Source organism: Hoplias malabaricus, chromosome 9 (genome assembly GCF_029633855.1).
Source record: "Hoplias malabaricus isolate fHopMal1 chromosome 9, fHopMal1.hap1, whole genome shotgun sequence".
Lineage (NCBI taxonomy): Eukaryota > Metazoa > Chordata > Actinopteri > Characiformes > Erythrinidae > Hoplias > Hoplias malabaricus.
This window is the reverse complement of record NC_089808.1, coordinates 36,241,691-36,267,785: the sequence shown is the minus strand read 5'-3', so window position 1 is coordinate 36,267,785 and position 26,095 is coordinate 36,241,691. Positions and strand designations below refer to the sequence as shown.

Sequence of the window (26,095 nt, the reverse complement as noted above, 5' to 3'; positions counted from 1 at the left end):
TGGATTGAAGTTTCACAGCGGTTAAGTTTTAGACGTCAATGAGCTGTGGTCAGAAGAAATCAGACATGCAAATCTCACACACTCATACGCACATTGTTGGGTTCCCCTGGACAAATTGCACATTGTGTTGATATGTGGGCAAAATGCTGTCAGGATCTGATGGCATTACACTGTGACGTCAGCTGCTGGATCACAAACTCCTCTCCATTTCATCCTGAAGGTTTTGGATGAAGGTATTGCTGAAGGTAAGGTATGTCCTACCCGCTTTCTCAAAGTTACATAGTACAGTTATTGCACTGCTGAGCAGGTTTTAGCAGGGTTAGTTAAATTGCTACAAAAATGTAAATAATAATATACAAAATATTTAAATATAAGGTGTTTTGGGCCTATAAATGTACAGGGTGGGCTATTTATATGGATACACCTTAATAAAATGGGAATGGTTGGTGATATTAACTTCCTGTTTGTGGCACATTAGTATATGGGAGGGGGGAAACTTTTCAAGATGGGTGGTGACCATGGCGGCCATTTTGAAGTCAGCCATTTTGGATCCAACTTTTGTTTTTTGAATGGGAAGAGGGTCATGTGACACATCAAACTTATTGGGAATTTCACAAGAAAAACAATGGTGTGCTTGGTTTTAACGTAACTATTCTTTCATGAGTTATTTACACGTTTCTGACCACTTATAAAATGTGTTCAAAGTGCTGCCCATTGTGTTGGATTGTCAATGCAACCCTCTTCTCCCACTTGTGGTTCAATGATTTTATGCTCAAAATAATAGGCCAAAAATGGGCTATGAATTCAATCTCTAAATGTCACGACTATATGTTGCTATATGATAAACCGAGCAAATAAACAGAAACTGCATTGTTTACAAGCATATTCTCTGTTGAAGATTAAAATATCAGACTGTTTTACCTGGCAAATCAACACAACTGGTCACTGGACCAGAGGGTGCCCAAACGTTTGCGTTGATCAGTGCAATGCTCATGCATCCAATCCATTAGGGGTGTGTAACAACAGGCACAGGAACATTCCCGGAATAAACAGCATCAAACGGCTCTGTGTCCAAATACGTGAAGGTGTTGTGGTTGCTGTGTACTGGGAGGGATTCTATAAGGTTGTATGATAATGGGAAGGTGACTAGTGAAAGATGGAGAAGAATCAGGGAGAATATGAGGATTTAAAACCTATTGTGGTATACATTATTACTCATGTGGAAACAGCTGTACCCAATGTGTCAAAAATAACAATGCGAACGTTAAAGATTATAACAGCGTTCACACAATCAGTCTTCAGCTCTCATCCAGGTGTGAGGTGGTGGTGGATCATTCTCAGCGCTCCAGTGCCACTGACGTGGTGGTGGTGTGTTAGTGTGTGTTGTGGTGGTGCGAGTGGATCAGGCACAGCAGTAGCTGCTGGAGTTTTTAAACCCTGCGTCCACTCACTGTCCACTCTGTTAGACACTCCTCGCTTGTTGGTCCACCTTGTAGATGCAAAGTCTTGTGTAGTGCAACTCTATTGTCAGTATAGCTGATGAAATGGACAGTGAGTGTATTATGTATACACACTGCATTTAGGGAAAACGTGGATTCCACAGTATACGTTTGAGGGTCCCTGGGAATGGACTTAATTTAAAGTATTCTGTAGTGTTTTCCTCTGGTTTGGATGGCAGTAATGGCACTCACCAATGCTTGCTTTAACAAGACAGGCCTCTGAGTCGCTGGAGTAGTTGCTGTAGCCCGCAGCATTCACCGCCTTCACTTTGAACACATATTTATCATCGGTGTTCAGGCCGTGGCACACAAACCTGCAAACAACAGGGTTCAGGCACAGATCAGCTCACAGCCTTCTTGTATGTCTGCTCGGGGCAACTATATGAGAAACTTGGGAGAGGGGAGTTACCTGTTGCCTTTGACTGGCTTGTTGTTGCAAGGCGCCCATACATTACTGCCCACCACACTGGCTTCGATGTAGTAACGCAGATCCTTGGCCTCTTTGGAAGCCCCCCAGATCACTACAACAGAGGTGGCAGTGTTCCTGATGGCCACCACAGACCCAGGGGCTGAGGGCAAGTCTAGAAGGGACAGAGAGTTTGTGCACAAAAAGTGAAGACACATAGCACACACACAGTTCCACTGCTGAGTATGATTTGAGCTGAAGGGACTCTGGATAAGAGCATGTGCCAAAAGCCTTCAATGTAAATGGAAATGTAATCCCCTGCTGGTCCTTAGCTCTATACTGTGGGTAATAGGTTATTTGTAGGTGTAGAAAAAGTCAGTGAATCAATACCTTTCAGTTTCTAATCCTTATATTATGCCAAATGAGGTGTATTTAGTTCCTTCCCCTGGGTTTAACACTACTTCTAACAGCAGAAGCCTAAACACAGGTCTTACAATATGCAGCAGCTCCAGAGACCTGGAAGTTCTGGGTTCGAGTCCCGCTCCGGGTGACTGTCTGTGAGGAGTTTGGTGTGTTCTCCCTGTGTCTGTGTAGGTTTCCTCCGGGTAACTGTCTGTGAGGAGTTTGGTGTGTTCTCCCTGTGTCTGCATAGGTTTCCTCCGGGTGACTGTCTGTGAGGAGTGTGGTGTGTTCTCCCTGTGTCTGCGTGGGTTTCCTCCGGGTGACTGTCTGTGAGGAGTGTGGTGTGTTCTCCCTGTGTCTGCGTGGGTTTCCTCCGGGTGACTGTCTGTGAGGAGTGTGGTGTGTTCTCCCTGTGTCTGCGTGGGTTTCCCCTGGGTGACTGTCTGTGAGGAGTGTGGTGTGTTCTCTCTGTGTCTGTGTGGGTTTCCTCCGGGTGACTGTCTGTGAGGAGTGTGGTGTGTTCTCTCTGTGTCTGCGTGGATTTCCTCCGGGTGACTGTCTGTGAGGAGTGTGGTGTGTTCTCCCTGTGTCTGCGTGGGTTTCCTCTGGGTGACTGTCTGTGAGGAGTGTGGTGTGTTCTCTCTGTGTCTGTGTGGGTTTCCTCCAGGTGACTGTCTGTGAGGAGTGTGGTGTGTTCTCTCTGTGTCTGTGTGGGTTTCCTCCGGGTGACTGTCTGTGAGGAGTGTGGTGTGTTCTCCCTGTGTCTGCGTGGGTTTCCTCTGGGTGACTGTCTGTGAGGAGTGTGGTGTGTTCTCTCTGTGTCTGTGTGGGTTTCCTCCAGGTGACTGTCTGTGAGGAGTGTGGTGTGTTCTCTCTGTGTCTGTGTGGGTTTCCTCCAGGTGACTGTCTGTGAGGAGTGTGGTGTGTTCTCCCTGTGTCTGCGTGGGTTTCCTCCGGGTGCTCCGGTTTCCTCCCACGGTCCAAAAACACACGTTGGTAGGTAGATTGGTGACTCAAAAGTGTCCGTAGGTGTGAGTGTGTGAGTGAATGTGTGTGTGTGTCTGTGTTGCCCTGTGAAGGACTGGCGCCCCCTCCAGGGTGTATTCCTGCCTTGTGCCCAATGATTCCAGGTAGGCTCTGGATAAGCGGTTACAGATAATGAATATCCTCTTTAAATTTCAACAAGGGTGGACTGTATACTTGTATTGGACCTAGTGCAGCAGAACGGCAGGCTACGGCTCTGGATCTTACCCAGTCTGTCTCCCACTGTCGTGGCCTCGGTTTCCTCGGATGGTTCTCCAACTCCAGCAGAGTTGCAGGAGCGCACACGGAAGCTGTAAGATTTTCCCTCAGACAGGTCGAACAAGGCAAAGCGAGGGGATTTCACGGGGATGCCAGTGTTCACCCTCTGCCAGGTGTCTGTGCCAACCATACACTGCAAACAGGTACACGAGACACAAATAACCAGCTTCAGAGTGAACTCTGCCATGTTATGCATTTCTTTTTCTTTATTTATTTTAAACCGTAATTTCTCTTTCAAATAACTATTGATATTTTCAGCCATTACTGTTAACACAGCTCAAACCCACTGTTTCTGGTTTCAACAGATCTTCCAGTTAGACCCAAAGCCACACTTATAGCTGGGCTTAAATCACTGTGTTTATATTATTAAAACAGATGCAACTAAAGTCTGACCATAAAACTGTGTCTGATCAGTTGAAACCTGCAAAGTGGATCAAGAGAGAAGCAAATCTGAATTTCCCTGCAGTGTGAACACAGCCTAAGTCCTACATCTATTGAATAATGTGTATTTATGGCATATCATATCGTAGCATATCTGATGTGCAATGTGTTTTCTCTCTCTCTCTCTCCCTCTCTGTCTCTGTAAAACTCTAGGCTCTGCAGTCTGTTCCAGTCCGTGTGTTTGTTCAAATATCACATCCACAATATTTATTCTATTCATTATCCATTCTGTGTTTCCGTTTGTGTCCTTTTTGTCCACATTCTCATCTCTGTTACAGTTATTCATTTCCCATACATTAACCCTAACACACACCTCATTCAGTTACGGCTCAACCCCAGACTGGGTCGTAACAAATGTAAACGGATCAATACGTTTATGGAATTTATGGATTTTCCAGCTGCCCACCTTTTCCACGTAGTACATGACCCCCTCATGTCCTCTCTGGACAGGGGGCTTCCAGCTGAGCACCACGTAGCTCTTAGTGGCCTCTGTCACTGCCAATTCAGTAGGGGCCCCAGGAACTACACCAACTGAGAGAGAGAGACAGACAGGCAGAGCGAGAGAGCGAGAGAGAGAGAGACAGACAGACAGACAGAGAGAGAGAGATGGAGAAAGGCAAAGAGAGAGAGAGAGAGAGAGACAGACAGGCAGAGAGAGTGAGAGAGAGAGACAGACAGACAGAGAGAGAGCGAGACAGGCAGAGAGAGAGAGGGAGAGAAGGAGAGACAGGCAGAGAGAGAGAGAGAGAGAGAGAGAGACAAAAAGAGAGAGAGAGACAGACAGACAGAGAGAGAGCGAGACAGGCAGAGAGAGAGAGCGAGACAGGCAGAGAGAGAGATAGAGACAGACAGAGAGAGAGCGAGACAGGCAGAGAGAGAGATAGAGACAGACAGAGAGAGAGCGAGACAGGCAGAGAGATAGAGACAGGCAGAGAGATAGAGACAGGCAGAGAGAGTGAGAGAGAGACAGAGAGAGAGAGAGAGAGATGGAGAGAGAGACAGTCAGAGAGAGAGAGAGAGAGCGAGAGAGAGAGAGAGAGAGATGGAGAGAGAGAGAGAGAGAGAGATGGAGAGAGAGAGAGAGAGAGAGATGGAGAGAGAGAGAGAGAGAGACGGAGAGAGAGAGGGAGATTCTGACTGTGATGATTCTTCACATAGTTAAGTTTTACCAGAGAAGAGGGGTTTCCTTTAGAGCACTTATAAAGTGTTTAGTGTCGTTGATATCTCACCTGTGGGGTCTTCCTCAGTGAATTTGATCATCCCAGTCCATGGAGCAGAAGGGCCAGCTTCAATAAGAGAAAATACATGCATCAATACATGGATATATATATATATTTGTATCAGCCCCAAAATTGTGGAATAACTTCCCGCAGTCTCTCCGTCTTTGTGCCTCACTTTCCTCTCTCAAATCCTTTCTCTCAACATCTCTCAAGGGTTTGTTACCTTGATTAATCTGCCATCTTGCATTTGTCATTAATGATATCTTGTGTTTCTAATGTAGGAGTCTTTTTCCTTGTTTTTCTCCCTCCTCTATATGTATATATACATAAATGAAACGTCACCTCTCAGACGGGCCCGGTCAGAGGGGTCCATGGCCACCACAGTGTCGGAGACTCGAGAGGGGCGGCTCACTCCAAACTTGTTGAGGGCACTCACACGGAAGATGTACGAGCGACCCTCATTGAGTCCAGTGACGGGGAAGCGGGCGTACTTCACCGGGGTGTCGTTACACTGAGCCCAGTGGTGGGTGCCTACTTCACACCTACAAACACAGCACAGTTAAAACAAGAGTGCGGTGAAAAACTCTGATGTAGCTGACTTCAGTCCCATCTGTGGTCACCTTACTTTTTGGTTTTTAATTAGCCTTAACACCAATAGCCTCTGGGGATGACTGTGTGAAAGAGACCACAGGTGTGAGTGAGTGTGTCTGGGAGAGGGTGTGAAATTACCCACAGGTATGAGTTTATGTGTATGTGTGAGAGAGAGAGAGAGAGAGAGGCAGGGAGAGAGGGAGAGAGAGAGAGAGAGGCAGGGAGAGAGACAGATGGAGTGAGAGAAAGAGAGAGAGACTGAGTGAGAGAGAAAGACAGACAGAGAGAGGCAGAGAGAGAGAGAGAGACAGACAGACAGACAGAGAGAGAGAGAGACAGACAGCGGCAGAGAGAGAGAGACAGACAGAGGCAGAGAGAGAGAGAAAGAAAGAGAGACAGGCAGACAGAGAGAGAGAGAGACAGGCAGAGAGAGAGAGAGAGAGAGAGAGAGAGATTCCACAGGGTGAGGGTGTGAGTGACTGGGTGAGTGTGGAGTGTGTGGTGCCCTGTGATGGTCCAGGGTGTGCCCCTGCTTTGCACCTAGTGATTCTGGGTAGGGTCCAGACCCACCATAACCCCAATCAGGAATAAGAATTTTAGGAAGATGAATGGATGAATAAATAAATAAATGAATGAACAAATGAATGAATGGTGCTATATTTAAGTTCAGACAGGACTGGGCTGTTGGCTTGTGTTTGGCCTAAAGCAGCAGAAAGGCGTATTCTGTCCTTGGCTCTTACTCAGTGCATCTCCTGCAGCAGCAGCGCCATCTGCTGTTACACATCAAGTTTTTTTTCTTTTTTTATATCATTTGTTGTATGTTGTAAACTGGCCCCACTGGGTTTTCTTTATGGTGGCAATAAGTCTTTCTCACTGTAGTGGTGGAGTTTGATGTTGATTTGCAATGGTAAAGTGTTTTTCAATCCTATTATTAGGACCATACTTTAGCTGCTTCACTGAGCGTGTAGGTACTGACCTGTCTATGAAGTAGCCCAGGATGGTGCTGCTGCCCTCAATCGCAGGCTGCTTCCATGTGACCACCACATAATCCTTATTAGCATCATGACAACGGACATCAAGAGGAGCCACAGGAACGCCCTCCACCTCCACATCAGTATCTGATACACACACACACACACATATACTGGTCACTGGTGTCAGAGCTAATTATGGCAAAGTTAGTGACATGTATGGCCTGTGCTCTGTGACCACACTTCTGCTCTTCTTAGTTTTATTAGGACTCCCATCATACTACAAATATACCTGCACAAGTCAGAGACACGTTATTTTATTTACATGATTCCTAAAGCAGAAGTCAACATTGGAAATGTGTTAAGGATTAAAATTAGCATGCACCTTCTGCCACTGGAATGCTTTTGGTGACTCAAGCCTGATATAGAAGCAAATTCCCCAAGAGAAACATAATACAGGGTTCAGTCGGCTACTTAAAGACACAGCGCATAGAAAGAGAGGAAAGACCCCACTGCACTGAAGCTGTGTGTCTTATTGAATATCGTCAGTAGACCACAGGACAAATGTGTGGACACAAACAGGACTTTATTTAAAACAAAAAGGCTCTTAAGCATCTGGAGAAAGTCTGATCCTCAGAGTCCAAATTAGCTTAAAAGACCTTGCTCTTTTTAGGTGGGTACCAGGCTCCTCCCCCTCCCATATTACTACATACTGCAATGCTAGCTAATGTCGTTTAGCCAGTGTAGCTAATGTTGTTCTCCTGCAAGCATGCTGAATTCCAATAGCACTGTGTTAGCAGTTGTTTGCTTCACATGTCTCAGTTAAAGCATGTTCTGACCATCACGCACCACCCTTGGCAGCAGTGTGTCATTAGGGAGAGCTAACTAGCGCATATGCTAACTAAACCTTGGGGCAAAATATGGCTAATTATCCAAAATATGCCAAACCCAGACAAGTGTACTGACATGTAGCTTAGCTAAAAGACCTCTTTCCACATTGCGCCAGCTGTGGTTTGCCTGGGAAAAATGTAAACTTCAAATTAAAAAAATAAAAAGTCAGTCATAATATACTGCTGTTGTCATTTAGACAAGTTTTGAGTGTATCTAGTGCGTACAGCGTGAATGTGTTAAGGCCCGTGGTCCTTAAAAATATATGGCTGACGTAAAACAGTGGTAAGTTTCACCTCTGACAAAGACGTAAGCAGAGTGGGTGTCGAAGCCGGACTTGGTGTTAATGCGCAGGGTGTAGAGCCCCTCATCTTCCTTGTTAAGGTGGACCAGGGTCAGAGTGGCCCTATCCCCACTCCAGTGCATGTGCACCCATTTAGAGGGGGTCAGGAGGACACCTGTTAGGAAACCAAATACAACAATGTAATTGACCACGGACGATGACTGACTGGAAGCGAATGGAGTCATGAAAATTGCCATTACAAATTAGCTTCTAAATGAATGGGCACATTGTTTATACATAACTCCCATTGTTAGATACCAACATTGAAAGTGTACACTCTTAAAAAGGGGCTCTTTATTACAGGAAACGGTTTTCTAAAGAACTCTGAACACTTGAAGAACCTTAAAGGCTAAGCAGCAGCGATATGAAAGTGTCAAACAAATAAATACAGTGGAGTTTGAGTTCCTAACTTGTGTTTATTGATCGTCAGAAAACATGTTATTTCTTACTAATTCAAGGAATAAGGTTTAAAAGACCGTTGGTCCCCCCCCCCCCCCCCCCCCCCCAACGGTGTTGGGAAACTCTAATAGGCGTCTTGCCTGTGACGTAGATGGTGGACAACAACTCTAGAAGCTGCACTTTATTTAATGCAGAATGACGAAAAGGTGTGTTGTTTTTGGCTGCAATCATTCAATGTACAGTGGAACATCTGTGCACAAATGGCCCAAAGATCCCAAAATATCCAGAAAATGGACTAAATTTGTCAACTTTAAACGGGCACTTTGGAAAGGACCATCCGCTCACTCCGTTATCTGTAGCTCATTTCACTGGCGCTTTTCCAACAATATGGGCATGTAAGGACACCAACGAAAGGTGTTCAAGAGCCTCTGTAACATGGAGGTAAACAGGGTAAGGACACTAACTTCGCCTGTTTTAGTTGGTGTTAGTTAACGTTAGCTTGACTCGCTAAACTCGGTGGCTCAGATTATACTCGGCTACGTAGCTGCATTACGGAGGTTTATAGTGTCGGATGAATTCGAGTTCGACTTTGATCACATTTCACATTGTCATGAATAATGTTGGTTATTTAGCTAGATACTGTCATAACAGTCAGTCATAACGGTGTTTTACCGCGGCTGTTGTCCACCAGTGACGTCACGGTTGCGTTCAAGAATTTCCGTAGGGAGCTCGGGTTTTTCCGTCAATTTAATAAAATTGTCTGTTTTAAAGCAAATTAAGCTGCTATTTTCATTTTAATTCATACTTATATATCATGAATGGGTTCTTCAGATTAATGGAGAATGTGCTTTAAATGGTTCTATATAGGATTGTTTAGAAAAGGGTTGGCATCTATAAGGGTTCTTTCAGACCCAGAGCACTGGAGAGTCTTCTCACGGTGGAAGGATAGACTCAAACAATTGTATATTTTGTGTGTACGGCTGATAGTTTTGTAAAACAAGCTCCTACCCACCATTTCTGTACCAGAGCACCTCGGGCTGGTAGCGTTTGACCGTGGGGTAGATGACCACTGTGCAGCCCAAGCTCATAGTCTCTCCCTCTCGACCGAAGGAAACTCCAAACTTGTCAATAATGGAGGTCTTGAAGGTGACCCCATATTCAGCGCTGTAACCGTCTGAGCAACAAGAGACAAGAATTATAATTAATTATATGCAGCATTTGGTTTAAGAGTGATCAGCTGCACAAAGCATTTATTCACAATTGTTGTTACAAGACAATAATTTCAGGCCAGACTTACGTGGTCTTTCAGTTACTCCTTCATCTTTATATCCTACAAAATAAAAACCCAAATTCGCATCATTAGAGCAGCTAAAGAATTTAAACTTGTTGTGACAGATTTAAACAAAGCTCCTCTGTTTCAGCTGAGCTCTGCTGCTCTTCACAGCATTCAGGGCAATCAACAGCACTCATTAATAGAGAGCAATGCCTTTTATCTTCAATTGGCTGTGGAACAGTGGAACTGCATTCTCAGAAGAGTTGGAGCTCTATCCAATACCTTTGGGATGAGTTGGAGTGGTGTCTGTGATTTAGAACTAATCCTACACCAATACCTGACCTCAGTAATTCTCTAATCCCTGAATGCCGGAAAACCTAGAGCACTGCCGCTCAGTTCCCCGAGAGATCTACCACCCTGAAGATCTCAGATCCAACACACCCAGCTGTAAAAAATGAATGCCCTTATATCAGGTGTGTCTGATCAGAGTTGGAGACAAACTGAAGGGTGGTGGACCAGGATTGGGCGGCCCTGATCTAGAACATCTAACCTGTAATATGTTAAATCCCTCCTGGCTAAAATAGAAGCTACTGCTGACCATGGGCCATCACCTTACATCTAGAGAAGATCATGCACATACAAGTAACTTACTCTTAACAATGACTGGGGAAAAGGCAGATCTCTCGCCCTTCACATTCAGAGCTGAGATGCGGTACTCTGCGGTGTCGCTGAAATCACAACTGTAGAACACAACAATAATGATATTCAGAAAAATACAAACACATTATTCATCACACTGTCAATGTTGTGAAACAACTTACTTCTTGATCTCCAGAGAGTGTATGTTGTAATGGCTCTCGGTGGCGTACTTCTCAGGGTGAGCCTTGGGGTCGATGAGCACGTTGTTTTTGTACCTGGAAAGTAAGGAGATGACAAAGAAAGGACATGGTACAGATCAAATATAAGTTCTATATGACTTAGCTAAATTTATTTTCAGATGAGCTGTTGTGGCAATTTGTTCACCAAAGCCTGATGAGTCGTCTTGTGATTTCTGTATGATTATTGGATCGTTGTGATTTATTCTATGTTAGTTAGCCCTTACCAGGCCACGCGGGGTTTGGGCCAACCGGCCACTGTGCAGTGGAGTGTGACGTCCATGCCCTCCCACACGGTCTGTCCACGCGGCTTCACTGTGAACTCGGGGGGGTGGGTCAGACTGTCGGGGTTCATCTTCTTCTGAAACACCTGCTTCTCGTGCATCTGCAATGAGAGCCAATGAAACACCACAAGGGGAATCACTGGGGGTAACACAGCCAGGACCCTGTCCAGTGACTCCCACACAAACAGACACCACACAGACAGACCGTGAACCAGGGCAAGGATTGAACCTACACCCCAGGGCCATAGGGTTGTGTGTTAGCGACACTAACCTTTTCTCTCAGAGCCAGTCGGTCAGCAGACTCCCTCATGCTCTTGCTGTGGGTCTTCTTCTCCACCTTGAACTTGTAGTCAGCTTCTCTGGTGAAGAGGTTCCTCATGACCACGTACCCCACGCCCTCCTCCTTCACCTCCTCCTGTGACTCCATCAGTTCCTCAGTGGCTAAATGACTGAGAACATAACATATCGCTGCAGTAATCCCAGGAGGGAGTTGTTGAATGTGCTGACACATATGTGATTTGATTGTTACACACACAGATTGCCCTAAATTCCCTGGGAGCTCGTATTCATCTGTGCTTTTCAGTGGCTGCTGGTCAACTTTCGCCACTTCCGTTGGGTGGAACTCCCTGTTGCTCCCTGTCCCTCCAGTGGCTAGCAGCCTGTTATTACTGCTGCTACCTGTGGCTGAGATTGTTCGAGTGAACATGTCATAATTGCAGCTGCTCAGTGACTAGCAGTCTGCTAACACTGCTGCTAGCTATTGCTTGTGTCGACTAAGGGAGCTCATCTCCAGCTCGTGACCTGCTAAAACTGCTGGTACTTAGAGTGACTGTCAATTTAGTGCACCCATTGTAACCCTGTGGTTCATTGCTCTTCACTGGCTGGCTACTTACTAATTTTGTTAGCATTTGGGTCCTTGAAAATCATAATGCTATGTATTATTATTATTATTAGCATTATGTACTGCAGAGGGTGAAATACTAAGGTTCATGCCACTACTTATTGCACTTAAACTGTTGAGCTATTTACTGCTGCATGTGCAACAGGTGATGTGACATATCTGGACAGTTTGCATTCTCCTCCAACATGCTGAATAGTTCAGTGGCTTTGCATCTGCAGCAGTTGGGGAAAGTAATAAAAAAACTGGGGACAAAAATAAGTTAATTCATAAATAAAACCTAAACATGTCTTTGTTTAACATGTCTTTCGTTTAAAGACTGGTCAAATTTGATTTACAAATCATTGCTTCCTCTTCTACTTGCATTTCACCTACTCTCCAAACTTTTTTAAAGAATTGTATTATTATCTTCATTAAGTTACCTGCTTCTAAAGACTGGCACTACGTATCCAATGACCTCTTCCTCTTTGTCCACTGCCAGACGAGGGCGCTTTTCTTTTTTGGGCAGTGAAGTTATCTTCTTCTGCTGCTTCTTCCTCACAGTCTTCACGCTGAGGGAAAGTCAACATTAGCCAAAGGGCAAACCCAATAGTTTGAACAAGCAGACAATCAAACAGAATGGCAGCCAATGAGGTGACAGTGTGAATATTTCACCACTCCAACAAAATACTTTTGTAGATATTTCACTGGAGTGGTGAAAATATTGCTGATTCTTGCAGTTTTGATGGAATCTGATGGAATTTAGTGGGTTAAATGGCTATCGTGTTTAGTGTTAGCTTCTGGTTATGATGAAATTATTTGCTCAGAAGGAGAAGTTTGGAAGCCGTAAAGTAGCAACACTAAAGAGTGTTTAACACAGATATACCTTCATTACACAGAGGAACAAAACCAAACCCCTCACAGCCAGTGACACTAGGCAGGGATTGTTCCCACAGCCTCAGTACCCTAGCCGCACTATGACCCTACACCAGCCACTTCAGGCATGTTCTAGATCAGCAGTTGGTATAATATAATAGTAGAGCACTTTCCTCAATATGGCAGGCAAGGGTTCATGTCCCAGCTCAGGTAGGAACACTATATTATACCAATATGGTAATTTGGCAAAACTCCAAACACCGTGTTAGCCTCCCTCTGTAAAATAAATACAATGGTAAGTGACTCTGAATAAGAACGTTTGCCAAATGCTGTAAACAGATCTATGCCCCAAACACACCTGATCCAACAATCAGACGGTTATACAGCTTTGCTTTGTCAATGTGTGTAGGTCAGAACCAGGGTTCAGGATTTGCATTGACACCAAAGACAGTAATACACCATTTAGAAACACTCTTTTGATTTTATATCATTTACCACAGTAATATACCATTAATATATGAACACCAACAATGGCTTCTGAATTAGACACTGGTAGGAGATCAACTTGGAGACCTGTAACTGGCTCTGACGCATATTTCCAACAGCGAGGAGTATTAAGAGCTTCCTATTGTTGACCTGAATAATAAATGGTGCCCTGTGGTCCACAAAGCTCTGCTCTCTAGGGAGATTAATCTTTATCCCCTGTATTGTCACCGCTTATCTGTGTTCTAGAGAGGCTTCAGGCTTTTACATTCTTATTAAGAGGGATCAGAACTGTTCATTATTGCTCACTTTACCGATCATTAAACCATGGATTTTCAGGATTTCTTTTCAGAACTCTATAATGTTTGTTACAGTTCATTTTCATAATGAATAATCCATGTCTGTTTCACTGTGGATACAGATATTCAGTTGTATGTTTTGTACAACCTCCAGAGAAAGGCAGTGCCAATGAAACGAGACCCTCTTGAGCAGCTGTGCATGAGCATGACGTCACTATGTTCAATGACACGGGTTGATTACAGCGATATAAAATTAGTGGAACTGCATTCTCTGGGGTGGGATTTAAAATCCAGAATAAATCATCCGACAGCAGTTCTTAATCTCACTAATGTGCCCCAAACCCAAGGCCTCTCCTGTTGCAAAATGTAAATAAATGTGCTCTTTCTGATTGAATGTCATTGTAAGCACATGAAAGAAAGCTACAGAAATCTGTCTCAGTTCACAAATCATACGTCATCACATATCAGGGCTGTGCAAAAATAGTAGCCTTGCCTGTCTCACTCTTCTATTGGTGATAGGGTTAAATATATGGGAGAGTGCATATTGTGACATAGTCACATATCTTAGTCACGTTATGTGGTAGTATTTCAGTTTTCAATCAAATTCAATTCAAATCCAATGTGCTCACAGAACACAGAAACTGTCATGCATGGTATGATTTACATATCATATGCTGTCATTCCAACACAACAGCAATGCAGGCTACATCTATAATGTTTAAGGAATATCCATTATAATGCTATACTTTTGTTAATTCTAACAAGAAAAGATGTTTCATTGTCACTGACCAGTATTCTGATCTCCCAAAAGAACCCTTGGGAGAAAACAGAAAAGGTAATTCCGATAGCTTTATACCGATAGTTGAGTTAAATTATTTTAAACATTTAAGTAGACTGTGATATTGAGTACTGGCATAAAATGTGCTCTTTGGTAATTAAATAAACATTTATATTTCATTCATTCATTCTCTGTAAGCACTTATCCAGTTCAGGGTCGCGGTGGGTCCAGAGCCTACCTGGAATAATTGGGCGCAGGGCAGGAATACACCCTGGAGGGGGCGCCAGTCCTTCACAGGGCAACACACACACACACACACACATATATACGGACACTTTTTGAGTCACCAATCCACCTACCAACGTGTGTTTTTGGACTGTGGGAGGAAACCGGAGCACCCGGAGGAAACCCACACAGACACAGGGAGAACACACCACACTCCTCACAGACAGTCACCCGGAGGAAACCCACACAGACACAGGGAGAACACACCACACTCCTCACAGACAGTCACCCGGAGGAAACCCACGCAGACACAGGGAGAACACACCACACTCCTCACAGGTGTGTTCTCCCTGTGTCTGCGTGGGTTTCCTCCGGGTGCTCCAGTTTCCTCCCACAGTCCAAAAACAGTCATCCAGAGCGAGACTTGAACCCATAACCTCCAGGTCCAAGGAGCTGTGTGACTGCAACACCTACCTGCTGCACCACCGTGCCGCCCAACATTGATATTTGCTATATAAAATTTGGAAATGTTTTAATTGATACTGTCACATAATTTGAAGAAAGCATTGGCACATGGATTTTTATGTTCGTTTCCCCAAACGGGAAAAACTATGATACAGTGGAATAATACGAAGATATGCAACTCTCTCATTCATGTGACTTTATCACTAATAGAAGTGAGAACGCCTTGTCACATTCAAATAAATAACACGAGAAATACATTCTAATTGGAGAGATGTGTGATTTAATGAAGTGAAATAATAGCAATAGCTGCACACTTCTTAATTGTCTCCTCACTATTCCACCTTACTGAAGCTTAACACCTGGAAAGTGTCTTTACAGTTTTCCAGTACAGTAACACTCTTCCTGAGCCTCTGTGATCCTGTGTCCCACGCGCTACAAATAGCTCTTAGCTCCCATGAATAAACTTGGCTCATTCCAGCAGAGGGGCTCAAATTCTCCCAACGGGTCAAGGAGAACAGCTCGCAGCACTGAGACAACATGCTGCCACTGAAACAAAAGGAATCTGACCTCATTTTACCATGCTAGCTACTATCATGTAATGCTAACAACACAAGCTACATTCAGCCATTAAAGATCACAACAATTAGTTTCTCAAAGGCAGTTTACTAAATTTGAGACGTGCGTTAAGCCTCTCCCTTTCACGCTCAAAGTTCTCTCTGAGTATAACAGTGTTCAAAAATACGCTTGAACTGGTTCTTTAGCACTCACTGTGCTAGCAACAACAAAAAAACACCATAGTTTTACCACAGCTCGATGCTACATACTTATAGAAACATACAGTGGGAATGTATCAACAACTAGAAAGTATGTCTCCAAAGCTGGAAAATCAGGTATAAAACTGATTTCTGAGATTAACCATCGACAAACTGAAAGCTTATAGCGGTCGGTGTGGTTTTGTTGGTAGCACCACAGTCTTCCACATAGGAGACTGAGTTAGATTCCCAGCTCAGGCACGTACACCATGCTATGATGATTAGAGTCCTTGGACAAGACTCCTAATGCTATGTTTGAGGGTTGGAAAATACCATTTATCCCACATTTAAATTGCAATCCCACCATGTTTTTAGAGCTAAATCCTGTTGGTATGTTATGGGATGCAGTAAGGTCTTTTTTAGACATCTTTCCAACTTCCATTTTCAACCAAATCTGAGCCCTTAGACATCTAATCAAGTCATATTTTCAATGAGTTCTACATTAGTCAACGTCTGTAATTTAAAAACTGTACTAATTCACAACTTTAAATTGGGCAACTGCCAAACATTTTCAGATATGAATATAGAAATAGAAGAGAGAATCATAACACAGATCCCAAATATTTACTCTGCCAAATGAGGACATCAATTTTCTTTAGCCATTGTTAAAGTAATGCCCGTTTTTTCCAGTCCAGTTCTCAGTCCAAATTCACTCTTAAATTAAATCTCCCAGCAAAACTGTAGAAGGGCATGAGGACTCCAGTGCTGGGACAGTTGGAAGCAAAAACAAAACAAAACTGAGAAACAATATGTGAGAAAGTGTTGATCTCATTCTGAGCACACCGTTACAAGTTAGAAGTTTCCGTATGTAGGACAGGGGTGTCCAATTCTGGCCCTGGAGGATGCAGTTTGGTGACTTCCCTCTCCAACAAGCTTACTAAATCTGGTAACTGATCTATGATTAGATCTGATTCATTGTTTTATATGGACTTCACATTAAGGATTGCTTATTTTACTGTGAGGGTATTTGAACTGAACTTAACATCGTGCTAGCATCTTTGGTCTGAAAAATCACATGCAGATACATTACATGGCCAAAATTGGTAAACACCTGCTAATCCAATATTTCCAGCATTTCAAAAGGTGTTTTTGTCCCAATTTGCTGCAGGAACTGCTTCTAAACTGAATGTAGGTAGATTTCTTTGAAGATTTTATGGCAATCTGAATGCATTAATGAGGTCAGGTAGTGATGATAGATATTAGAAGAGCATCACTCCAAAATTACCCCAAAAAGTTATTGGATGTTTCACTGCTCCACAGCCCAGTGCTGGAGGGTTTACGTCCACAAACTGACCGTAATCAGCCCTACTGCTGATATTTTTGATCATGAACATCACCAAACTGTGCCGGACTCATGACTTAGAACCAAAGCTGGACACCACAGTCCCGGGAGATCCGATTATTAGTAAAGCTAGGGGAGTCTCTGCAGTAATAGCAGGATGCTGAGGCTGGTTAGGAGGCATAAGCAGAGTAAGGAGGTTCTCCAGGGGCTAGTCTTCAGACTTCTACACTTGGGCTGCATGCTCCAGTGGGGAAGAGCGTAGCTCAGCCTTCTCCCTGTCCCCTCTTACCCGACACCAGTCGTGTGGGCAGCATATGACTGACGGCTGACCGAGGACAGTGTGCTGCGGTGGTAGGAGCTCTCATAGTGCGTCTCGAGGCTCCGCTGCTCCTGCTGCTGCACTTGCAAGGATCCCGACATCCTGAGTGGACCGTGGCCGAGCACTTTCTTTCACACTGTTCCTGTGGACCCCTTTCCCCTCAGTTTGCGGCTTCAAGTACAATCAGCATTTAATTCACAGTCAATGGCACTTCAGATGACGGCACGAACATTAAATTAAAACATTTAAGTGTTTATTAGAGGTTTATAAAATATTTATCATATCATATTTTTGCTGATATTTACTAACTTTGACTTATAAAATGCTAAAGTGAGAAAGAGAGGTGTAAGCAACAAAGAAATCCAGGAAATTAAAAAGTAATGAATGACAAAATCCCTAAAATGGAGGTTTCGTGTCATTTTTATCGTATCTTCAAAATGACTACTTTAAAAGTTAACGAGAAAAATCTATTAACTTTCAGAATAAATACATTGAAGTCATTACGCTGCTCTTCTATTAATCTATTTATCATTACAATTTCACAAAATCTTTCCAATTATTAAAAACGAGGGCGAGGAGAGGGGTGGTGTAAAGGTCTTTTCTTCACAGAGACAGTATATATTTAAAGTAGGGCTGGAAGATACGGCCAAAATTTATATCACTGTATATTTCTAAATTTCAGTCGTTACGATCATTTTGACATTGATGTAAACAACATAAACGCCACAGAAAAACTGTCCAGAACGAGGGCAGTGAACTGGGCCGCATCCTGTAATGAACGTCATTCAACTACCTATGTTGTAGATAACGTATATTAAAAATCATAATTTTTATTGAAACATTTTATATTGTGATATATATTGATACTGAATTATTGTCCAGCCCTAATTTAAAGTAAAAGTGTAATGTCAAAAAGAAACAATTGCAAGCAAATTAATCAAATTCATTTTTCATTTAGTCATCCACATTTTTATTGATTTATCTCTCTGTGTAAGTTCTGGGAGTGTTTTGCAATTTCCCACATCTCACTTTTTGACTTTAGCATTATACGTTTTTAACCAAAAGTGTCCTATAGGTGAAGAAAAGTACCAAACAAACTTCAGTTCTTCAGCTGACAGATGCACTGTGATGTTGCACTGAAGGTAAAACAGGGAAACCATGGCTTTGTACCCAACACATTAACTTCTCTTAAGTTTGGTAGATACAATTTAGCAATAACTAACAATAAATAAACATTTTTATACATTTATATGAGGTTTAAAGCTCCCAATTCATAGAAAAGATGATATGTGGTACAGCCTGGATAAGGGCAAACACTTAACACAGCATAATAACAGAAAATCACCCATGTAGCCACTACAGTCTAAACGAAAGGCTAGTTGTATACCATCAATGCATGAGATAAAACTAGTAAAACTGAAATAGTAATGGGTAAAACACTACTGTACCCTTAGTCATACACTGGGCTTTAGCTAACCTACACCAATAAAGCATTGTGTCACAGACCTAAATTATACTACATCAGATTTAATACAAGTCCCTATTGAATAAAGGGAAAAAACGAGTCTATTTAAACTACTTTCAGCTTTTACAATGGTTAGAGTCTAAATATGACTGCACATACACAACGTATCACGCCAAATCAACGCTTTCCTGTGTGTATCCAAGTTATATCCTGCCAAGCTTCGCAAGAGAACGAAATTTACATTCTTACCAAACTCCAAATTCTTTGGGAAAATATAGAGAGAAGCAGCTCAGCTCCAAAAGAAGCCAAAATCCAGGCAAGGCGTAAGGGGCAGCCGACAGCAGGACGGGACGGGACTACCCTGAACAAAAATAATGCTGCCACTCGGCAGAATGCAGCGTAGAGTCACGACCTTGTATGGCTAGCAGGTCTGTTAAATATAGCCCAGAGAAGGGGGGGAGGCCAGGCTAGCAGGGGACCTATAAAAGAAGACAGGACTCTGGGACCCGCCAACTTCAACCAGTCTTCGGTAGGTTTATATGACATTGCATTTTCTTAAAGGGCAGAAGAACTTATAAAAGACAACTCACTGGAAACAAACCATTCAAAGAGCTCCTCAAGTTTTTATACACTCTTATAGAGCTGGGGTAGCTGCGACAGACTGGGAACATGATGTAAAACCCAAATAGATGACGTAAGATCTCCAGAAGACATTCCCATTGGAAAAACATAAGAATACGAGACTCAAAATAAAACGGGCTGTTGAAAAGTGGCTGTGCTTAAAAGGGGCAGTCTTTTTTTTTGGACAAAAGTGGAAGAGCAATTTGAAATTTACTATTACGTGTAGTAATTTCCAAGTCCTGGCAACCATATGAATAACGTTTCTCCAGAACATCCCGTTTGGATTTTCAGGTTCTAAATTGCTCATTCATTATTTTTTTAATTGTATACATCCATCATGTAGCTGTTTATCCACTTCCTCTTTTACCTTTAACTTTTCCAAGTATGACTCCCTCTCAGAACTGAATTGATTCTTTTCATAACGTGTCAAAAAAAGTCCTGTTTATCTGGGCTCCTAGTGAAAGGTAAGGCTTGATTTAGTCCAGCATTTCTTGGTTTGTCTTCTTTGCAATCCTAGAAACTAGGTGACAGATAAACAACGTCACAGATAAAAACGACATCTGCCGTGTGTCGGCTATGAACAGGATGTTTTGGAACAGATGCTTTGAATCACAGGACAGATGCACGCTCAAATAAATGCCATTTTGTGCATTCAACGAGTGATTAGAAACAGCTCCAAAACAGCTGAGAATCATCAGCAAAGTGTAGATGCAACCTGGTGTAGCCCTGAACACATTCACAAGCAACAACAGCCAGGAAGCATCTCGCATTCCTTACAAGAGGTGCCAGTGAAATGTAAATTTAATCCATTGGTTAGAAATCTCTCAATCACACAATACTAAACTGGGTGAAGTGAGCACACGTCCTCTGTTCTCTCCTGGCACTTCCATGCACAAATGGCTGAAGTATATATGGGGATTAAACTAGTGATCTCCTGATGATAGAGCTAAGTAAAGACTGCTGTAAACCTTCCCTTTATATCCTTGATGTTATTATTTCTAACACCTATCTTTGCTTGTTTTCTTGTAAAGGAAACCTGCTGTAAAATCATCATAAAATCACAATTTTTATTTGCCATGGCAAGATAATGCACACAAACACGTGATGCCAGGATGTTACACAGCTCAGACATACGTCAATGGACAGAAAATGCTGGAATTGACCAAATGTATGTCTACTCCAGGTTAGGATTTCATCAGCAAATCAGCCTACAGACACTTGATACAGATATTGCTTCAAATGTACTTAGATATTTATATTTATGGTTAAATAGGGACAATGTTCATACACAGCAGACAACGAGGGGACATGATTGTCCAACCATACTTACTTGATATGATTACCCAATAAATATTGCCAATGTTTGTACACTATATGTTCAAAATGATTGTAGACACCACTTAAAAATAGAGCTCTGAAGCACAGGAAATCCCCAGCTGGATTATATATAAAATTTATATATATATAAACTGGACTGTGAAGCAGTGGGACTATGTCCACTTGGGCGTTTTGATCCGTAACTAATCATCTGTCATCATTCCCAGAACCCACTTATGCATTCATGGCTGAAGTCCATCAAGTCCTCATAGAAAATGTTCCAACATCTAACGTAAAACTTTGAAGAAGAGTAGAGGATCAGCAAATGACCACAAACCCTTGACCATATAGTGTACAATATCTTTTCTGCACTCTAACAAATGTATGACTGAGAGCTGGGACAACACCATAGCATGTGATCCAAGAGGATTGGAGCACCAGATACTGTACATCCACTTTGGACAGAGCCAATTTAGTAAGCAGAGAAGAGATTTAAAATGGTTGTCATGTCAAAATAATAAATTACTCCAAAGTGTGCATGCAGACAGACACCTGGCGCAGAAATTTGTAAAAAGTTAGACTCAGGTTTGATGTCGTCAAATTCCGACCCACACCATGTATTAAACTTGGAGTTGAAATTTAACTACAGCATTGCAGTGCACCTGAGACTGCCGTATCCGACATTACAAACCTCAGCTGACTGCAACAGTTCTTGGGTTGCCCATTATAGGACACGAGGCATATACAAACTGCTAAACCTGCTCCAGTACTGAAGCTCGCCGTGATGGTTCTTCTGTCGCTCACAGAGCGACTCTGGGGTAAGCACCGATGTAAGCTGTGATCTCATCACTACTCTGCCAGGGCTAAATTCTTGGTCTGAATCTTCGCCAGATGATCCAATATACCAGCTTCAATCTTGTCACACTGAGCTAGGAATCCCTGTGAATGATGGAGAACAATCTGAATTAGACAAGGCACTTTCAAGCATCACCTGCACATATTGAAGTAAAATAAGCCCTAAATGAGATATGTATTTATTTTATTTTGTATTATTTCAGTATTTGAACGAGCTTTCACGAGTGTTGAAATGTCTGATGGGGACACCTTTTCAGTGCAGAAAAACCCACAAACTGAAAACAACACAGTCAGTTTTTTGAGCTTCAAAATCACTCATGACATAAACTAACAAAAAAATGGGTTCTATAATACGTTCAGGTTTAGTTCAAATCTATTTTTCTGTTTAAACCACCACAGGTTTCAAACACCAAAGCTGAATCCAACCTGAACAGTCTTCACAAGTCCTTTTTTCTTCATCTTACAGTCGCTAAAATTCTCAGGCACAGCCTTTAAATCAAAAGAGAAAACAAATGTAAGTCAGACACTCAGGATTACCATTACAGTAATAAATGATAAGTTAGTTAAATATGATCTTCAGCCATTTAAGCACATTAATTAAAATGATTAAAATAAATGAATCACCATAGCATCGATCTGCTCTAGGATCTTCATGAATTGCTCAGCAGCAACTTTCACTCTATGGTCCAGTTTGTTAAGAGCTTCAGCCTGTAGATCCTTCGCTAAAAAACCCTAGAAATGATCAAACATATTCATTCATTTATTATCTGTAACCCTTATCCAGTTCAGGGTCGCGGTGGGTCCAGAGCCTACCTGGAATCATTGGGTGCAAGGCGGGAATACACCCTGAAGGGGGCGCCAGTTCTTCACAGGGCAACACACACTCACACACAGGGAGAACACACCACACTCCTCACAGACAGTCACCCGGAGGAAACCCACACAGACACAGGGAGAACACACCACACTCCTCACAGACAGTCACCCGGAGGAAACCCACACAGACACAGGGAGAACACACCACACTCCTCACAGACAGTCACCCGGAGGAAACCCACGCAGACACAGGGAGAACACACCACACTCCTCACAGACAGTCACCCAGAGGAAACCCACGCAGATACAGGGAGAACACACCACACTCCTCACAGACAGTCACCCGGAGGAAACCCACGCAGACACAGGGAGAACACACCACACTCAACAAAACACAGAATAACACCCAATTATGGAACATTCTGTTAAAGACGTGTGAGTGAGTGAGTCTGAGTAAAGGAGTTTACAAACATTTTAATTCAAATCCAATACATACACACACTGAAGTAAAATAAGCCCACATACATTTTTCAGTCCTGTCAGTTCTCCGTCCACTTTCTCGAGCTTCTTGGCAGTCTGCTCCACAGACTTTTCAATGTCTTTGAGCTTTTTCAGCTCAGCCTCCTCCTCTGGACTGTTCTATTAAAGAAATTTCAGGTTTGTATCACAAAGGTTTGTACATGTGAAACAGTTATTTTATCATCTGAGTACACAGTTCTCTCTTACCCTTTTCCCAATCATCATAAGTTTACATCCTTGCTTTATTCCAAAACTGGAAAGACTTTCTTCCATTTCCTTCAGGGATTTTCCTACAGCATAAAAAATAACACTTTTATTATGAATAACACTGCAGTACTCTTACTGTTATTCCAAGTAATGCATTCACTCCCCTGTTCTAGAGCGTAAAAATTAAACATTTTCCCCTTAAAATACTTCTCAAATTAAACACAACCTTGAGCATTCTGTTGCTTTTTATACAACAGTCTTGTATTTTAACACTGCTAATTTTTGTAATTCTACCACAAATAGAGAACAGCGTGAAATCTGGATGACGACAGTAACACACAAAGCACCAGAGAAGCAAGCAGCCCTGCTGAGTCCTACAGGGCGATTTGGCTGCCTCTACTATTAAGCAGTTCCAATACATGGATTGGAGTACACCCTACCTGTATATTTTGGTGTTTGGCCTGCTCCCAACATGCATGATCTAACTAATCAACAGGTTTTTCTCTGGTGATGTGAAGGTGTTCACGCAGGAGGACACAAACATAAGCAGGTGTGTGTGGACCCCTGGGCCAGGATTTAAAGTCAGGAGTTTAAGTCTAGTTTATACTTCTGCAGAGATCCAGGTGAACAGTAAGCTGGTACAACAGTAGGATGCAGAAGAACTGATTGGCTGTCCATACCCACAAGACCTGGGCTGTTTCTCAGTATGTGATTTTACGTTCAATCAATCAATCAAATTTTATTTGTATAGCCCTTTCACAGCATAAGTTGTCACAAATCAGCTTTACAAAGACACAGGTGCAAGCCTCCTATGTGTAAGCCAGGGGCGACAGTGGCAAGGAAAAACTCTCTCAGCATATGAGGAAGAACCCTTGAGGAGACTCATAAGTGGGAACTCATGCTCCTCTGGTCAACGCCGAAGAGCATAACAAATAACAGAACAGACAACGAGAACTGAGAGATAATGAGTTATAGGTAATGTGAAGGCAAAAATTCATGATGAAGATGAGAGTGAGCTTGTCCTTGCTTGACGTCATCTTCCACTGCTGAAGTTGCGCTCCAACACTCAAAAACAAAAAGGTATATTACGGTACCCATATGATGTTCTGGACCTGCCCGAAATAACAAAGACGCATCTGTTTGTGATTCGCCAACAAGAACGACCAGAAAGTCCCATCATTAACTGTGACATCGTGAATTTTGAATGTTCTCAAGTCCATTTTTCTTTTTCTTTCATTGCTTGTTTTCTTTGTATTAAGAAACAGCTCTGAACTTGGGGAAAAAACCCCAAAATGGAACAGTTTGAGGACCAGTTGTTTTATTTTTATTAAATATGTTCCTTTATTTTTGTGTGTGTATTCTACCGATTCATTCTTTAAAACAGACCAGTTGTTTGTTCAAAATCTAGATTGGAAGCTGCTTCAAGTTATACTCAAATATGCTGGCTGACAATTACGTGAACATGTTCCTTTGGTGCCCGAGTCAAGATGCAGATAGCGCTGTTTACATGGATCTTAACAGAAATGTAACGCATGCTTTTGACAGTATGTACTTCAAATTAGCTCTTCCACCTGACTGGTGCTGCAGTTACATTCTGGCACCTGCTATGTACCTGTGTCAACATTTAAACTGGATTGGAGGCACCCGAATATACCACTGGCACTTGATGTACTCCGGAGCTTAAGACTTACCTTTAAAGATAATTTTCTGGGAACACGATGGTACACCTGTGGCTTCTGTCAGAGCTTCAGACAGATCCTTAAGTGAAGGCTCTTTTCCATCCTGTCCCATCACTGTGAGGCTGTGTTTGGAAGTGCCTTGGAGAAAACAAGGACCAAAACACAATATTTTCGTTATTATACGCCTTTATTATCTAGTGACAAGCGTCAGCTACTGAATCTGAAGTTGGCTTCCCTCCTGAAAAAGAGTCTATTAGCACCAACTGGGTTAAAACCTAATGCTTTTGACTCTTATTGGCACAGAATGTGTCTATAGTCTGCCACAGTTCAGCTGTTAAGGCATTAGGCTTCATTACAATGTGATACCAACTGATTAAAATACCATTATGAGCAAACGGACACCATCACGAACGAGTGGAAACTTTTAAGTTAATGGTTGCTACGGTTATTTTCAGCAGAGCTCTGAACGTTATTAGAATTTTACGTTCCACCTTAAATAACGCAGCCTTTACGTGTAACGGCAGTTCTATTTAAGGTGGAACGAAAGATTCTAAAAAAACCCTTAGTAAAAATAAAAAAATAAACACCTCGAGGCTAAATTTTGTTCCGTCGTGCAGCAGTTAGCATCGCTTTCTCGGCACATAACTTTAAACTGTTACAGGCCCGTATAATTGTATGTAAGTGCTAGACGGTATAATGGGTATTTCTTAGTATAAAACACGACATTTATGCGGTTACCATAAGCCACCGTGACTGTTATCGCATTTTCTTCCATGGTTACAGACATTAGCCGCCGCTAACGGAGCCGCAGAGACAAACACAGGACGTGAGGTAAAACCTCCTCAGACATTTTATCCCACACCGCCGCTTAGTGTAGAGAGATGAAAACACAACTAATACCTCGTTGGAGTTGCTTTTTACATCATATTAAAAGTTTGTTTTTATAGTGTAAACGGTCAGCATACATTTTGTTAAATAATAACACACTGCAGACGTTGTTTCTGTTAAACACTGACCATTCATTAGATACACTAGATCTATAAGTTTCTTAAAAGCTAAGCACCACTTAATGGACCTCCACGAATATTTCACATTATTGTAGTTACTGTCATCTATAAGTATGAATTAAAATGAAAATAGCATGATTAATTTGCTTTAAAACTGACAATTTTATTAAATTGACGGAAAAACCCGAGCTCGCTACGGAAATTCTCGAACGCAACCGTGACGTCACTGGTGGACAACAGCTGAACAACGCCGCGGTAAAACACCGTTATGACTGACTGTTATGACAGTATCTAGCTAA

The 26,095-nt window shown here is 42.5% G+C and overlaps 2 protein-coding genes across 3 annotated transcripts in view; both read right to left on the bottom strand.

Moving 5' to 3' along the window:
- Positions 1 to 17,411, bottom strand: part of myom1a (myomesin 1a (skelemin)) — a 41,994-nt gene extending 24,583 nt beyond the window's left edge. The window contains exons 1-16 of the mRNA XM_066681643.1: positions 17,281 to 17,411; positions 12,215 to 12,343; positions 11,166 to 11,343; positions 10,838 to 10,995; positions 10,557 to 10,649; positions 10,387 to 10,475; positions 9,760 to 9,792; positions 9,475 to 9,636; positions 8,017 to 8,178; positions 6,838 to 6,979; positions 5,613 to 5,812; positions 5,280 to 5,336; positions 4,457 to 4,581; positions 3,559 to 3,742; positions 1,909 to 2,080; positions 1,692 to 1,813 (exon numbers count right to left, since the gene is read on the bottom strand). Of these exons, the coding sequence (XP_066537740.1) occupies positions 1,692 to 1,813; positions 1,909 to 2,080; positions 3,559 to 3,742; positions 4,457 to 4,581; positions 5,280 to 5,336; positions 5,613 to 5,812; positions 6,838 to 6,979; positions 8,017 to 8,178; positions 9,475 to 9,636; positions 9,760 to 9,792; positions 10,387 to 10,475; positions 10,557 to 10,649; positions 10,838 to 10,995; positions 11,166 to 11,343; positions 12,215 to 12,343; positions 17,281 to 17,411 (2,137 nt within the window). The remainder of the gene's footprint in view (positions 1 to 1,691; positions 1,814 to 1,908; positions 2,081 to 3,558; positions 3,743 to 4,456; positions 4,582 to 5,279; positions 5,337 to 5,612; positions 5,813 to 6,837; positions 6,980 to 8,016; positions 8,179 to 9,474; positions 9,637 to 9,759; positions 9,793 to 10,386; positions 10,476 to 10,556; positions 10,650 to 10,837; positions 10,996 to 11,165; positions 11,344 to 12,214; positions 12,344 to 17,280) is intronic.
- A 297-nt stretch (positions 17,412 to 17,708) lies between these two features.
- Positions 17,709 to 25,658, bottom strand: bag1 (BCL2 associated athanogene 1). Of its 2 annotated transcripts, none has more exons than XM_066681143.1 (7): positions 25,528 to 25,658; positions 24,802 to 24,927; positions 23,111 to 23,193; positions 22,910 to 23,023; positions 22,193 to 22,300; positions 21,995 to 22,057; positions 17,709 to 21,652 (listed from the first exon to the last, which is right to left on the bottom strand). In XM_066681143.1, the coding sequence occupies exons 1-7, from the start codon at positions 25,574 to 25,576 to the stop codon at positions 21,563 to 21,565; spliced, it is 633 nt and encodes a 210-aa protein (XP_066537240.1). In that variant the 5' UTR covers positions 25,577 to 25,658; the 3' UTR covers positions 17,709 to 21,562. The 2 variants fall into 2 exon arrangements, with proteins under 2 accessions (XP_066537240.1, XP_066537241.1); XM_066681144.1 differs by lacking the exon at positions 25,528 to 25,658 and adding an exon at positions 25,377 to 25,490.
- Between the last annotated feature and the right edge of the window lie 437 nt (positions 25,659 to 26,095).